General features: G+C 45.5%; 2 protein-coding genes across 2 annotated transcripts in view; one reads left to right on the forward strand and one right to left on the reverse strand.

Moving 5' to 3' along the window:
• Positions 1–14467, reverse strand: part of T265_15553 (hypothetical protein) — a gene marked incomplete at both ends in the record, with an annotated part of 33856 nt that overhangs the window by 8281 nt on the left and 11108 nt on the right. The window contains 3 exons of the mRNA XM_009178586.1: positions 7567–7907; positions 12207–12276; positions 12312–12461. Of these exons, the coding sequence (XP_009176850.1) occupies positions 7567–7907; positions 12207–12276; positions 12312–12461 (561 nt within the window). The remainder of the gene's footprint in view (positions 1–7566; positions 7908–12206; positions 12277–12311; positions 12462–14467) is intronic.
• Positions 1–14467, forward strand: part of T265_11813 (hypothetical protein) — a gene marked incomplete at both ends in the record, with an annotated part of 33328 nt that overhangs the window by 5807 nt on the left and 13054 nt on the right. The gene's annotated exons all lie outside the window — the stretch shown is intronic.

Here is a 14467-nt window from a genome sequence, read left to right on the forward strand (position 1 = left end):
CTTGATTGATACACTTGATACACTGTGGGTATCTACATGACAACACAGTTTTAAGTGGCTCATTTGTTGCAGACAATACGCCAGTTTCCGTATTATGCAGCTGGATAGCAACATCACAGTCACCGTTATTACTCCGTGTAGCTTAATAATCCTGTATTTATCTTCAGCGTGATGGTGTGTGTCTGTGACTAACTGTATCGTGACACTTTCTATGGAGAACCAGTCTGCAGCATGCTGATCGGTTCGATCCGAAACCGCATGAAGCGTTCTCTTCAGCGACACCTCCCATGACCTGAATCGTCTATTCGCAGGTGGACCTAGGGTAGCCTGGTAGTTACTAGGCCTTCTTACTTCCTTTGAGTAGCGTAACAAGTGTCCCATTTGAACTACCTTTAGATTGTCGGTTGAAACGAGTTCCATTATAAGTGGAATGAGTGGACAAGCAAGGGAGATGACGCGATTGTCGTTGTAAAGTAGATCAAGACAATATTGTACGTGAGATTCTCACTATCGTATCATATCGGCTGACACTGATGTGATGTATTGCAGAAAAATTACGATAGTGTGGTTTGATTTGGGTAATATCCATTCAAACTGCTGCAAAGTTCTGTTGGCAATGGAGTCAACGAATAGACATTCCGGTCCGATGTGATCAGCATGCACACTGGTAGTCCATTCGAATGGCGACTGAATGTTTGCAACACTAGCGTCAAGCTCGGCGAACAAATCTGACCTGATAGCCTAAACTAGGCATTCCCGAGCTACCGATATTTCAATACAATTTGTTGGAGTCAGACCAGGTAGAAACAATGTTGACTGCATTAAATGTCAATAGCTATTGCACAACTCCAAATATCAAACGACTATCAGTCGTTTGCCAGTCTCAAACGACAAATAAAGCGCCACTTCCCTCTAACACTCGTTGAGATGAACAGTCATCCACTCCATTAGTGAGAAATTCAGAAATCACACAACATTCTACGAATTATACCATGCATTGTAGGCACGTCTGTACAATGTAGTAGCGCATATGGTTATTCAACTTGTTCCGTTTTGTATAAGCATAACAAATTTGCCGTCATCTGATAAGGTGAAGCGAGTAGCCTTTTTTAACCGCTTTTCTAAGCGGTGCTGCAATTGCTCCATGGTCATCTGGTCTTCGGTATCCGTTTGTTCATTCGAAAAAGTACTGAACAACTGTAATAGACAAAAACAATCGGCAGTGGATTGGATCACAAAGTTAATTTCTAAGCTGTAAAGAAACAAGAAACACAAAGAGAAAATGTACGAAACGCGTTGGAATTTCCACCAAAAGGATGGAGTGAAAATTCGGGAGTCAGTTGACCAGTAGCAACATATTACGACAATTTGAAACAGCGTAGATACGTGCATGGTTCACGGTCGTCAAACCCAAATGAACCGAAATCAGTGAGCAAATTTTCGCCGGAATCAAACCAAGTTGTCATGGTACCATCTACCTATCCGTCTGCTATTCCATCTTCTGGCAGAACTTTTGCGTAGCCAAATAACACTTTGTGGATGTTACAAACACTCAACTCGACCGCAAGTAACTGGCTGTCTCTTGAAAGCCGGTGCGTCGCTGGTATAAGGCATGCGGGCGTTGGTCAATCGCATTGAAGCTAATGAACTTAAGCATCAGGGAGCAATGGGTGCCTGAATTCCCACTGAACTAGTCGGAGGTATGTACACTTATAGTATATTGTGCCCCAACCGAAGTCGCTTCTGGATTGCGATCCACAGTTGGGGGCAAGTGCAACACCTAGCCTTATTTCGAAGCTCTACACTCCATATGGGTCGGACCAACAGTAAACACAATGTTCTCAACATTTTGTCATGTGAAAACTGTAATGATTTTGGTTTCGTATAAAAGGCATGTTTGCCGGCAGCAGGTTAAAGCAGCGGCTTTAGTATTACTCTGTCCATGAAAACTTCATCGAAAATTATATGAACACAAATTTTCGAGGCTTGCACGTCACGTAAACACGCGACGAGAGCACTACGCTTGTGCTCAAAGCATGCGATTCTCAACAAAACTCATGTGAGAAATGGGAACATGAGCCCATCACCGTATAAGTCCCAGATATTTAAAAAAGACTCGAAGGCAACATACTGAACCTCCTCAGCTCAGTGTCCGAAGTACACCGGAGTAACGAAGTGAAGATACAGTAGTAGTCATTCCCTTCCCCAAAAGAGATTAGGGAAACTCAGAGTAGTGACTACCTTCTCCCAAGTTTTTTTTTGTAGGACATAGGCGTAAAAATGACTAGGTCATTGGAACGCAATCTGACAACTAAGCCCGGACTCCGAATCCAAAGGTCAACAAAGCATCAAGAACTCGGTAAAAACTGAAGGACAAGTATCACGAAGTCACCGATCAAAAGAGTAATCGCTGCCATCTCACTGGAGCACGGATTGTGATGACAAGTACCGACAATTCACGATAATAACCATGAACTAATCATAACTAAAACTTAAAGCCGACTAGGATTACTTCTACTGATGGGAATCTTGTTGTACAGATTTTCGATATTCATACCAACCTTGCGGAATGCAATAACATCGTTGAACTTGGATGACCTGCAATCGCACGCTGATATTTGAAGAAGATTTACGAGGACGAGCAGAAAAGAGAGAAAATGATGTTCAACTCTGACACAATCAAAGTATATAAGCTTCAAACATTCAGATAGACGACATCGGGCGTAGTGGAGCCATTTTTAAGGGTTACGATGTCTGTTGCCAAACCACTGGTGAGCTACATGAACCCGGAAACAGGTGGCTACAATAGTACCTAGACTTTTCGCAACCATCTTCATATTATTCTGCCACGTCAGCGAAACGTCGGTGTTGAACACCGACGCTGTCATGCTGTCGATGATGATGATGCCACGCCAAAAGGCGAAGACCTAGGTTGACACCGATACATGCCTGAAGGCGCGTGGTGGTTCGTCAATATAACTCCTACCGGGCAGAAATCCCACATGATGCTTTCAGGTTAGGGTTCCGTAGATCGTTCTACGATGGCGAATAACAAGTGACATTAAGTCTCGTTACAACAGCAAGCATCCTGGTAGGTTAACCTCATTCCATATAAGGTCTTTATTTGGAGGATGAGTGAGTGACCATAGGGTCTTTCTACATTGTGATTTTGCAAGAAACAGTGGAATGAATCAGGATAAAATCTCAGTAGTTACCAAGGAAGCCTTCTAAGCCTCGGCGGGGTGGCGGAAAATCAACCAATCAATCAATTTATCAGCTATAAACTGTGTGTGGTCCCAACTGCTACAATTTCGATCACCGGAAAACGGGAAAGGGGGATATACAACCAAGCTTTAAAGGCCTTCCGAAATTGGGTAGATACGCATTGGAGGCGATAGCTTTGATGCATGGGCAGCACTGATTGCGCGATCGGGCAGTTTTCGCCAATGTCACTAACCACTGGTGATTTAAGTCCCAGAGTTACCATCCGGGGAGGCGGCAGTTTTCCATCCGATTGAGTTTACTGGTTAATGTTTTCGTACTCCGTTGCCAGGTCCTATACTGTCCACCTCTCGGTCGCTTTCACTCAGTACAAGGCTGGGAGAAAAAAGTTCTGTGAGGCAGACGGTCTACTGGCATGCGTAGTACATGTCCTAACCTGCGCAACCTATGAAGCGTGAGTAATTCATCTATCGCAGAAGAATTCCTTCTTCCTGAGACCATCTGGCGTACCTCAGCATTACTAATCCGATGTTCCCATCAGACTTGACCAATGCTGCGGACACCTATGATCAAACACTGACATCTTCCATATGTCCTCTGCGCGTACAGGCCACGTCTCGGGTCCATAAAGCAGTATGGATCGCAGCGCCGCAGTGTAAACTCTTCCCTTGACAAACAAACTCACGTCACTTCGGCGCCGTAAGTATCGGAGATTGGCAAAAACTGCGGAGGCCTTTCCGATTCGAGAAATAACCTCATCTCCAGCCAGTCCACCGGAACCTATACAGCTGCCCAGGTAAACGAATTTATCTCCCACGTCGATTGGCTCATCTGCAAGCGTGAGGTAGGGGTTTGATTCCATCCAATCTTGTAGCAGCACTTAACACTTTGCAGGTGTGAGGCGCATGCCGAACAATGTGGCAGAGTTATTTGGGTTATTTTAAATTGTTTGTACTTGGGAAGGAACTGAACCAAGGAGAGCAATATCGTCTGCATACTCAATGTCCGTGAGGAAACGTCCCGGGAGCATTTCGACTCCCGAGGTTTTAGAGGCAGACAGCCAAATTTCAAGCAGCACATCAATAACAAAGTTTAAGAGGAAAGGGGAAAGAGGACAAACTTGCCTTACACCACTGGACGTGGTGAAATTAGGCGAGAGCTTCCCATAGTAGTTCGCATATAGTGACCTCGTAAGAAGGAGAAATTCGGAAGGGACACCTTTGATCGCCAGACACTGCCAAAGTTGTTGACGACCGACAGAATCAAAACCAGTCTTTAAATCCGGAAAAACGACCAACGTGGGAGGTCTGAAGGAGTGGCGCTGTTCATGAAGTTGTCTCAAAGTAAAGATATAGTCGACGCATCCTCGACCAGGGTGAAACCCAGCTTGGTTCTCATGAATCTGTCTCTCCCGATAATCCATCAACCAGCACAAAATAATGTCAGAGAGCAATTTAGATGCGACCCATACTAGGTTGATACCACGATGGTTTTCACATGACGTTCTTGCTCCCTTTTTGAAAACTGGGATGACGGTCGAGGTGCTCCATTTGGCTGGTATTCTTTTTTTCGTTCCAAATCTTCCTTAATATGATTGTCAAATTGTTCACCAGGATCTCCCAGTCTTGTTCGAAACGTGCGAAATGTAGACCATCCGGGCCAGGCGCCTGGTTGTCCTCAGGATTGAAATCTCATGCTGGATTTTGGCTGCTGGGTTGGTGCCAATGTTCCATTCGGGCCCGCTTGGTTCTTCCAGTGGTTGTGTTGAAGGAGACCAGGTGAACTGATCTTTGATGTGGTCAGCCCACCGCTCAAGGCAGCGATTGAAGGAGTGAATTGCTGTTCCGTCTTTTTTGCATATTGTCTCACTGAGGTCTGTCTTCTTTTAACCCATTGATCTGATCAGGTGAAACAGGGCGCGGCTGTTGCCTGAAGCGAAAGCCTTCTCCATCTCCTGGGCATTCGAAATCCACCAGCATTCTCTGTCACTCTTTAAGCTTCTGAATATTCTGGCTATCCAGTGTTTGAGGGACCTGCGTGCGCCGTCATGGTCGCTAGTTGCTGATACGGCCTTTCTGGCAGCAATACGATCTGCTGATCTCGAAAAGATTCACTGTTCATTGAGTCGAGTCAGATGGGCTGGACAAACAGTTCTGAAAGATGACAGCACTGTTACTTTAACTCGCCTCCATTCATCCTCCAAGCAGTCGTTGTCGTCCACACGACTGTGCGTTTCTCGTAGCTTTCTAGCCAGATCAGCACGATACTCTTTAGCTAATGAACCCTATCAGAGTTGATGAACGGAGCGGCTCTTTTCCGCCACGCGTAGTGCTGGCGGAAAGCGAGGTACTAAGCGGGCCCGCACGATGGCGTGAGCAGAGTCAAGTTGCGTACCCCAGAAGGAACGACAATCCTTAAATGAGGCTCTTTATCGGTAACTTGTAGCCATATGGTTCAACTGAGTCCACAAGTGTCCTGTGGTAGGTGGACTTCAAGTAACTCAGTGTGTGTATGTGTTGGAAGTTCGTACTGGCCGGGAACAGACGATGATCTGCACACAACTGAAGAAGCCGCTCTCCGTTATTCATACGCTAAGCATCAATTCCAAATCGACCACCTAACTGTGTTTATTCCGGACTTAGTCGTCCAACTAGGGCATTCATATCACCCGCCGGGATTAATTTATCCGTTCCTCTTGCCAACCGAAGCAGTCGTGACAGATCTTGATAAAAATCGTTGCCCCAACTACTATCTGTTGGGGCGTAGGCTGACAAACAAACACCGTTTACCACATCGATCTGCGTTAATCGTAATTGAGCCAGACAACCGCACAGCACAAAGGCGACTGTTCACTGGGATCCAGTCGAGTAAGGCGCTTTCAGCCTTGGAGCTGAGTACACACCACAGACACCACGAGCCATTGCGCCAGGATCACCGGATAGCCGAAGAGTGAAATGTAGAACATCTGGGCTCGTCCTAAGCAGCTTGAGGGGAACGACCGAAGTGAGGTTTTGTATGCGTGTTTCGAAGACACAACATGCGTCAATGGAGAGGGAAAGTAAAGTTTCAGCAAGGGATGCCTGTTGCCCAATTTGACATAGAGTACGGCATTCAAGGCCGCAACGCGGATGAGATCATTTGATGTTAATAGGTGATAATTTTGGTTTATTTTTTCTAGGCGATGGTTGAGACGCGGAACAGTGGTTAGGGGGTTGGCAAATGGGTTGACTGCACTGCATTGTACGATGGGTTGGGAGTGAATGAGGGGAAAGGCCGGTGAGCGAAGGGCTGCAATGGCAAATGGTACTTCCCGATTGCCCGAGCCGAAGAAGGGGGTTTAGTTGAGGTACCCCACCTTGTGCCTTTGACTCAAAAGTCTGACCCTCAAGGCAATGGGACGATGTAGGGTTTTGTTCGGGGCCCTGCCCTTAGCCCCTGACTCGAAAGTCTGTACCGAGACAGCGGTTGTTAGGGCTTTCTTTGGGGAACCTTCCCAGAGCCAATGACTCAATAGTCTGACCTACTTGGCTGTAGGGAGCCGGCCTGGCCCAAGGGCGCAGGGAGTAGGACATTAATGTCTCACTCCTGATGCGGCTGCGCACAGCAGGTGCCTTTTGAGCAGCACCGGGCTCTTTGGTTTTAAAAATATTTCGACCATATTGGATAATGCGCCGGCGGTCACGGCCAACCGTTGGGCGATCGGAGCGTGCGGTTTTTGGGGTCGACCTTTTCTAACCCGTCCTTCCTTGGGGGAAGGTAGCATCGCTGCTTCCATAAATATGGACATGCTGGTCACCTGGGTGGAATACCTTACTGCCTTCACACTCCTATCGCACAGGACAGTACGACTTCACCTCCACACCACCTCGTAATACGATTACTCGCACTACATGGACTCGCTGTTCTTCGTCGGGCTGCTCCCTGTTGGCCTTCCTAGAATGGGTGAACCTTTAGAAACTGAGTTCCAGTTTAGAAACTGAGTTTAGAAACTGGTTTCGGCATAGCCAGCGGGATCATTGCAGCGCAGAAGCCCGACCACCACGACAAGGTAACGAAATGTGTGATAACTACATGGAAAAGCTTAAGATAAGAGGAAATTGAGATTTTGAATTCCTTGTCAGAATATCAACTAGCAAACACCGCAATGAATTGCGGATATAAGGCAAGACCAATGTTTTGGTGGGTTAGTGTGACATGGAGACAGTTGCACATCTACAGCTTAACATGTTAACCCGTTTAGTTAGGGTCTGGCTGGAGCTTGAGACCGAAGTTGAATAAAAGTGTACAAATGTCGTGAAATTTAGGAAGCACGAGAAACATTGTTTGTCCCCTGAAAATACTCACTTGTTTACGCAACTTCTTTAATCGAAGGTGACCTCCGTTTGCCTGAAGAATATCAACGACCCAGTCGGATAAGGTTTTGCGAATCGACCCATTGAAAAGTGTCTCAACATTCGTTCCGGAGGAAGTGATATGATTCGGAATCTCCAGGGTCAGATCAACTCCCTGCAACATGCTACCTTCATTGGGTGTTTTGGCGAGAAGTCGAACCATGCCATCAGCCTCTGAATATGAAATAGTTTTTCTGGATGAAATGGCGTCAAGCAGCTGTTGTTCGAACTCCTGTGATGATATCCGGCAACAGCTGGTGGAAACGGATGCTTTGTACAATGAATACAGCTGACCTGTAAGTCACTCATCAGAACAGAAATAACGCATATCATCTCCGAATATATATATATATACCAGCTAAACTGAAATTACTTGTTTATTCTGACCGGTAGGGCTGGAAAGGATACGCACGTTTCCATAGCCCATTGACAGTTCACGTTTTTGTGTAGGACCTAGGTTGTAGTTTCGTTACCAAACCGCTGGCTCACGACCGGGTGAGATAATTTTCTGGAAAACGATAGTATGAACGGACTGCACACAAGACATCATCGTTTACACTTTGTGTTGAACCGTTAGCAGCTAATAATATAATAATAGTTCAGCTGTAACACCATTTCAGTTTCTGGCTACCACACCACCACCTGTCGAAGCCTAGACGAAAACAGTCGAGTTGTCGAGAGTGGGTTCAAATCATGAAATAACGGCGACCCAGGATTGTCGTTTCTTGCTACCCACAAAAGATTTTTGAAGGGATATGGAGGCTCACAGCCAGAAACCCTCAGCAAGTTTGGCGAACACTGAACTAGCTAAAAGCATTAAAAAGCCAATGAAAAATGAAAAGGCAATACAATACAGAAAGATAATTAGCGTACGGATAATGCAAAAACAACCGTGGAGAACCATAGATGTTTGGACGGACAGGCGCCAACAGTAGCCTTTAAAACCGTCGGAAAGCGGAAATTTGGAGGGAATTCAGAAGAAAAGTAATGACGTGGAAAGTGAGGGATAAAATAGTTCTTCCAGGCAACCGGGTCCTGGGAATTCACATGGGTGACTACAGGAGCATAGAATTCACGGTCCATTGAATGATTATGGGAGTGGGTGCAAGAGTCAAGTCCATGGGAGCATTTACCATGGTAGTGGCAATAAAGTAGCGAGAGGAGGATACGTCCTGACGCCGAGGCATGGCTCGCGAATCACCCGGCAACGAAGGATTCAATCATGCAAAGAATTTCATTTGACATTACTTAGGAATGAAATGTGTGGAAAGCTTTCAACTCAATTTCAACAACAGTATTCTATGGTAGGGTGCGACTGGGGCTTGGATAAGAGAATCTATATGTAGAAGAAACATTCTAGGGAGTGAAAGAGGAGGGTTTTTCGAGGCGTCAAGTGACAGTCAGTTGTACATGCGGAGTCCAACTGAGATGGTTCGACAAGGAAAGACTAAGGTGCGGGCAAGTAGACGATTAGAAAATCGGGTTTTGAACGCACAAGAAAGACAGCAATACTTCACTGAAATGGGCGTATTCATTTTCGTCTGATGCGATGAAATGGACTCCCAACCTGAAATGCAAGAACTATAGGTCGGGCAGTTGCACTTTTTTGGACGACATTGTGAGTAATTTAGCGCCAACGACACAGCTCTTGTATGCGCATAAGCTGCAGGACAGTGAGGATCGCATACAGGATAGCATCACAATCGTATCCACAAGGTTCCGGAAATCCCACCCAATAAAACCATCACAGCAGGTTCCCGTTCTCGGCCCTACTGGCTTGGAATATGTGTTTGACCGACTCCACAAATAGGCCGGCAGCAAGGTTACAGAGCTGACATCCAGCTCTGCAGTTCCGTCCTAACAGAAACAACGCAATAATAAGGCGGTGAACGGGACTTCTTTAAGGGAAGGAATTATAACTATCATCTTGTTATTTATCCACAGTTTAGACTGCTGTGACCACACCGAATCTTCAGAACCCACCATTTCTATCGGTTTTCCCAATCCGCCAGTCGCATGATACAACGAGCGTGCTCCCGTCTAAGCATGCACCACTGCATGAGAAACTACGAATTCCGCTCTCTCCTCGAATTGGGTTTGTGGAAGCCGAGTACATATCATCAGCTCAATCTTCCTGAGCCCTGGACATGAGGACACAACGGTACGGCTGTCAAGCGATTCGAGATGCGCGCTGCACTGAACTCTCTTAAGTGGGAGAGACAGTCCCGTCGAGTTTCTGCGAGTAGAACGTCGGTTTGGGCGCCAATGGGCAGTCGTGAACCGTGAAATCTATCTAAGCTTGTCAACTAAACGATCAGTAGCTATCATTGGCCTTAATGTGCAGTTTGAACAAAAATACATGCTGCCAGGTCTCCCTGTGGTCACGCCAGACAGTATCTTTTGAAACTGTAAGCGCTTGCAAGTAGCATGACTCAACCCACGCTGTCGACTGGGGGAATTATCGGTCTGACCGCAACATAACTTAAACTTACCAGTTTAATTTTACTTAGAAAACTCCAGGTGTCTTTTTCTGATTCCGAAAAATAATTAACGGTTAACTATTGAAATCGCTAACCAAACAGCGACCAAAACTTAAGTGATTATTGAGTCAAACCTCATTAGGGTTATTATAATGTAATTTGGTAGAGTGTGACGAATCTGTCTTCAGTCTCTGTGCACGCTTCTGTAACACCATCGGATCCAGAATGTGGCCAAGAAATGAAACCTCAGATGACCGACTGCAGTCGTCCTCGTTCGATCTCACGGCAAGGACTTGCGCTGTTGGAGGGTCAGTGCTTCTATCTGTTCTTGCCAAACAAGCCCCGGTGGCGGCTGACAGCATGTGTATTAGAATAATGAATTGGCGCCTGAAAGTGTCGAACTAGGGTACAACAACAGCACTTATTTTAACCTGATAGTACGAATAAACGGTGAAGTACAACCAAAGGTTATTCGTAGTCACACAAACATAAATCTTGCATGCATGTTTTCCTGTGAGAGTATAACTGAACATTGACTGGTCAGGGAGACGAAGGAACAATTTTCATGAGTACCTTGGTTGACTATACAAGACTACGATAGCTGACCCATAGGAGCGACATTTTCTTTGATATGTAAAGAATTCGTTCCTACAGGATCTAAGTCGATAACTAGTGCTCTGATTTAGAATGGAGAAGGTAGTAGTGGAAATTTCGGCCTGTAAGTGCAGCTAACCTACTCCAGAAAGCCGAGAAGCACTGTGCAGTTGTTTCATCTTATAGGGAATCATCATCCTCATCTCACTTGAAAGATCGTCAAATATCCTCTCTACCAAAAACCTATAGGTAGCTCAGAGAGAATGTAAAATTCACCTGATGAGTGAAACCTCCATTCGTGAAGTCATCACTCAAGGAGCAAGTCAACATTTGTGACCGGGTGATGTGAATTCCGCAAGTGCAGAATAAAGGGCGATAAATCCTTTCTAAATGCAAACTAATCATATTGCTGATCATCCACTCCGGGCCGAACAGTTAAGTGTCTGAACTACTGGCCGGAAGGTCACGAGTATGAAGCTCCCTGGAGTTTCGTAAGATGCGCACTGCTGACGATTTTAAATGAGGATGAAACAGATGTGCAGCAAACACTGCCCTCACTTACAAGACGAAATATCCGTTGAAAATCCCAAACTCTCTTTACGCTCCCATCAATGAGATAGTTTGTTCTCAGGTTGCTTCGATCGGGTGGTCAATGAAATATCGATCTCCTGGTTCCGAACAATTAATAATCCGATTCCTTTGCGACTGCATTTAACTTTATGAAGACCCATTTTTATTGCGCACAAGTAACGAAAAATTTGGCATGAATCGCCATCCCGATAGCTATTCCTAAGTGTGAAACTTGTCGGTAGAGTTCTCAAAAAACCAAGCTCTACATAACCAATGACACTGACCGACATCTACCATCTGAAAGCCTCAACTGTGGGGAAGAAAGAAATCTGACATTTTTAGCAGAAATCGTCACGAGCAAAAGCTTCAGTGAAATCCTCCGTGAAATTTTGTACATAAGCAACGTCTTGAAAACCCCATCATATTCGCCGACTGGGTAACGACAAAATATTCTGAAGCCAATTGGAGGGAAAATAAACGAGTGCGCGACGTTCAAGTCAACAAACAAATGAACGAAAAGTAAATCATTTTCCAGAAAAGTGTCACCGTCAAAAATAAATACCCATTTAGAGATGGGCGTAATGCCCGACCTAACCTATTAGTAATCAGGAATAACGTGGTCTGCAAAACACCGAAATGTAAACATTGGAATATCAGATGAGACGGAACAGCCTTTCGGTCAATACCTTTGTTTTTAACTCTACCAAGGAGAGTGCTCCATCGACGTCCTTCAAAAGTCGCCGGATACATGTGGTAAAAGAAAACGGTGTTGCTAAAACAGAGAACGTGATTTAAAAAATTCGTGAACCATGCCTGTTCTCAGTGCAGGGCTGTCTGTCTCTTCACAGTTCAGATTCCGACGTTTTGTCGGGGGCTCAGAATCAACACCGGACTTGCATTCAGATGCCGCCGCTGTAATTAAAAATATAGAGACATACCAAGAACTTACTGTCTAAAATCTCCCAGATTTGTTCCACTTGATCGGGACGCAATCTGCGATACTTTGATTTCATGAAATTCTGCACTATTAGCGCGAATTTGGTGACAAACGTACCAGGAATTTCTGTTTCTTCCTCGGCAGGTTTTCAGAAGACTGTAACTCTTGCATCACTTGACAGAGCAAAGGATCTTGCACAGCACTTTTGCTAATCACATTTTGAACGACTGAAGTCCATTGTTGTTGCTTGTTGGATCCTGCTTTGCTCTGCGAAACACGAACCTTATCATACTTTTCTTGCTCTGTTAGGCAACTTGTATGTGATTTGAAAGAAATTTTACTGTGCGAAAAATTGCAACCGTCGTATGTTGACTAAGATAAGAACCCACTCAAAGTCCTTGTGACAGTCCATACAAGAAACGGTCATACAACCTCGACAACAGTAGAAGTGTTTTTCCACAACGCTTTTCCGAAGAGAGGCATTGCAGTATGAGCATAAGAATACCACCATGTCGATGGACCTAAGGAGCGAAAATCGTTTTAGCGGACCAGGAACAAGGAGGCTGAAAATGCGAACAGTTTAATTCAGTCAATCAAGTAAAAGTTCGCAAAAAGTGAAGGCAGGCGGGCATCTGGGTGATCAAGAATAACACAAACCCAAGCCCAGGTATTTTCGGAATGAATTCGACTTAAAGGTACAGATTTATTCCGTGTGCGCCGCAACACAAAAACGACTCAACATTTTTTGTTCTGCACCACATCCGCAACGTTTTTTTCTCACTGAGAATTGCATCTGTGGTTCTAAATGATTCGGGACGTTACAAATTCCCTCAGCCTGACGTGGTACGCAAAGAACCTTCCAAAAGGCATCCAAATTCTATAAAGAACTCCAAGAACACAGCCCACTCTGTTGGTTTTGTGAGGAATGGCACTATTTACATCATCGCCCCTGCCGGAACCACAGGTGTAGCAAATATAGTAAAAGGGTAACAAAGAATACTGCAGAGACAACTTCAGGAGCTCGCGCAAACACTGACTCAATAAAAGGACGCAGGCAGAGGCCATGACCGCTACATTCAGGATGAAATTACCCTGTCGAGGAAAATTTGTCACAGTGCACATTAATGGCACACTGGTTACACTCTAACTTGATGCAGATTCTGACGACACTCTGATTTCAAAACAAGTCTTGGACTAAATTTAAACGCCACCATTGAGACACACAAAGTGCACCGGTCGTAATGCATCTGGTAGGAAACTCACACTGACCGGGACTGAAAGATACCTGCTACCTCACAAACTATACAGGCCTTGGCCTCTTGGAAATGGATTGGATTATTGAGCCTCAGCTCTCTGACCAAGCCCTGAATGCCGTTTGTAAAGAAACAACTGCAGACGGTTGCAATACATTCACGAAAACACCACATCCCGACGGTTTTAGGGCCACCACTGCTACAACAAAACCGGAGATTAGGGGGGGCGTATGCGTCATAGCGGCTACTCAGCTGCTGGCGTCAAGCACCAACAACCCTCTCACTTCAGTCCATTTTGGTGAGTCCTGCCAGCAGACTACAACGTTACACCCGCGGTCAGAACTCTTCAGTCTACTGTCCCAGGTTCACGCGGACCGCTTCACTGCTGCCCCGAGAGTCAAGAAAAGAAGGCCGGCAGGGGCCAGATACTGATTAGAGGATATCGGGAGGCCCCTCATGGTAGACGCAAGGCATAATAATACGTCAATTATGAGGCACGTCTCATGGTACACCGGGAAACTTGGGCAAAAGCCTTGATCCTGTGTATCAATCCGTGAATCCGTGAAGTGGAGGGCCTCAGATCCCTGATTGGCATGCTCACATTATCAGCGACGGACTGACATGCGACAGCACCTACAGGACTCGACACAGATGAGCCTAAAGCAGCGCTCGGTTGAAGAAACTCCGCAAGCGGATGACCGGAGTACAGTCGCCCCCAATGGCCAAACATCACGTCAACTGGACGAATGTCACGTGCGGGCTACAGACCAAGCGAAGGCATGCCCTGATTGATCAGAATATCAGCCAATCTGGATCGAGCATCGCTTCCTCGACGCTTCTCACCCCCTTACGGAGATTCTAGCACGACTTTGTAGAACATTCTGCGATGGCTGCATAAACACGGTGATAATCTTCCTTTATCTTGTGGCGTTTTGTACCGTTATTTTACTTCCATTATAACTACCTATTTCATTAATTGCATAATCTTTCGTTGTTTGAATACGAAAAACTACAAAAAAC

The sequence above is a fragment of the Opisthorchis viverrini genome, assembly GCF_000715545.1.
Source record: "Opisthorchis viverrini unplaced genomic scaffold opera_v5_610, whole genome shotgun sequence".
NCBI lineage: Eukaryota > Metazoa > Platyhelminthes > Trematoda > Opisthorchiida > Opisthorchiidae > Opisthorchis > Opisthorchis viverrini.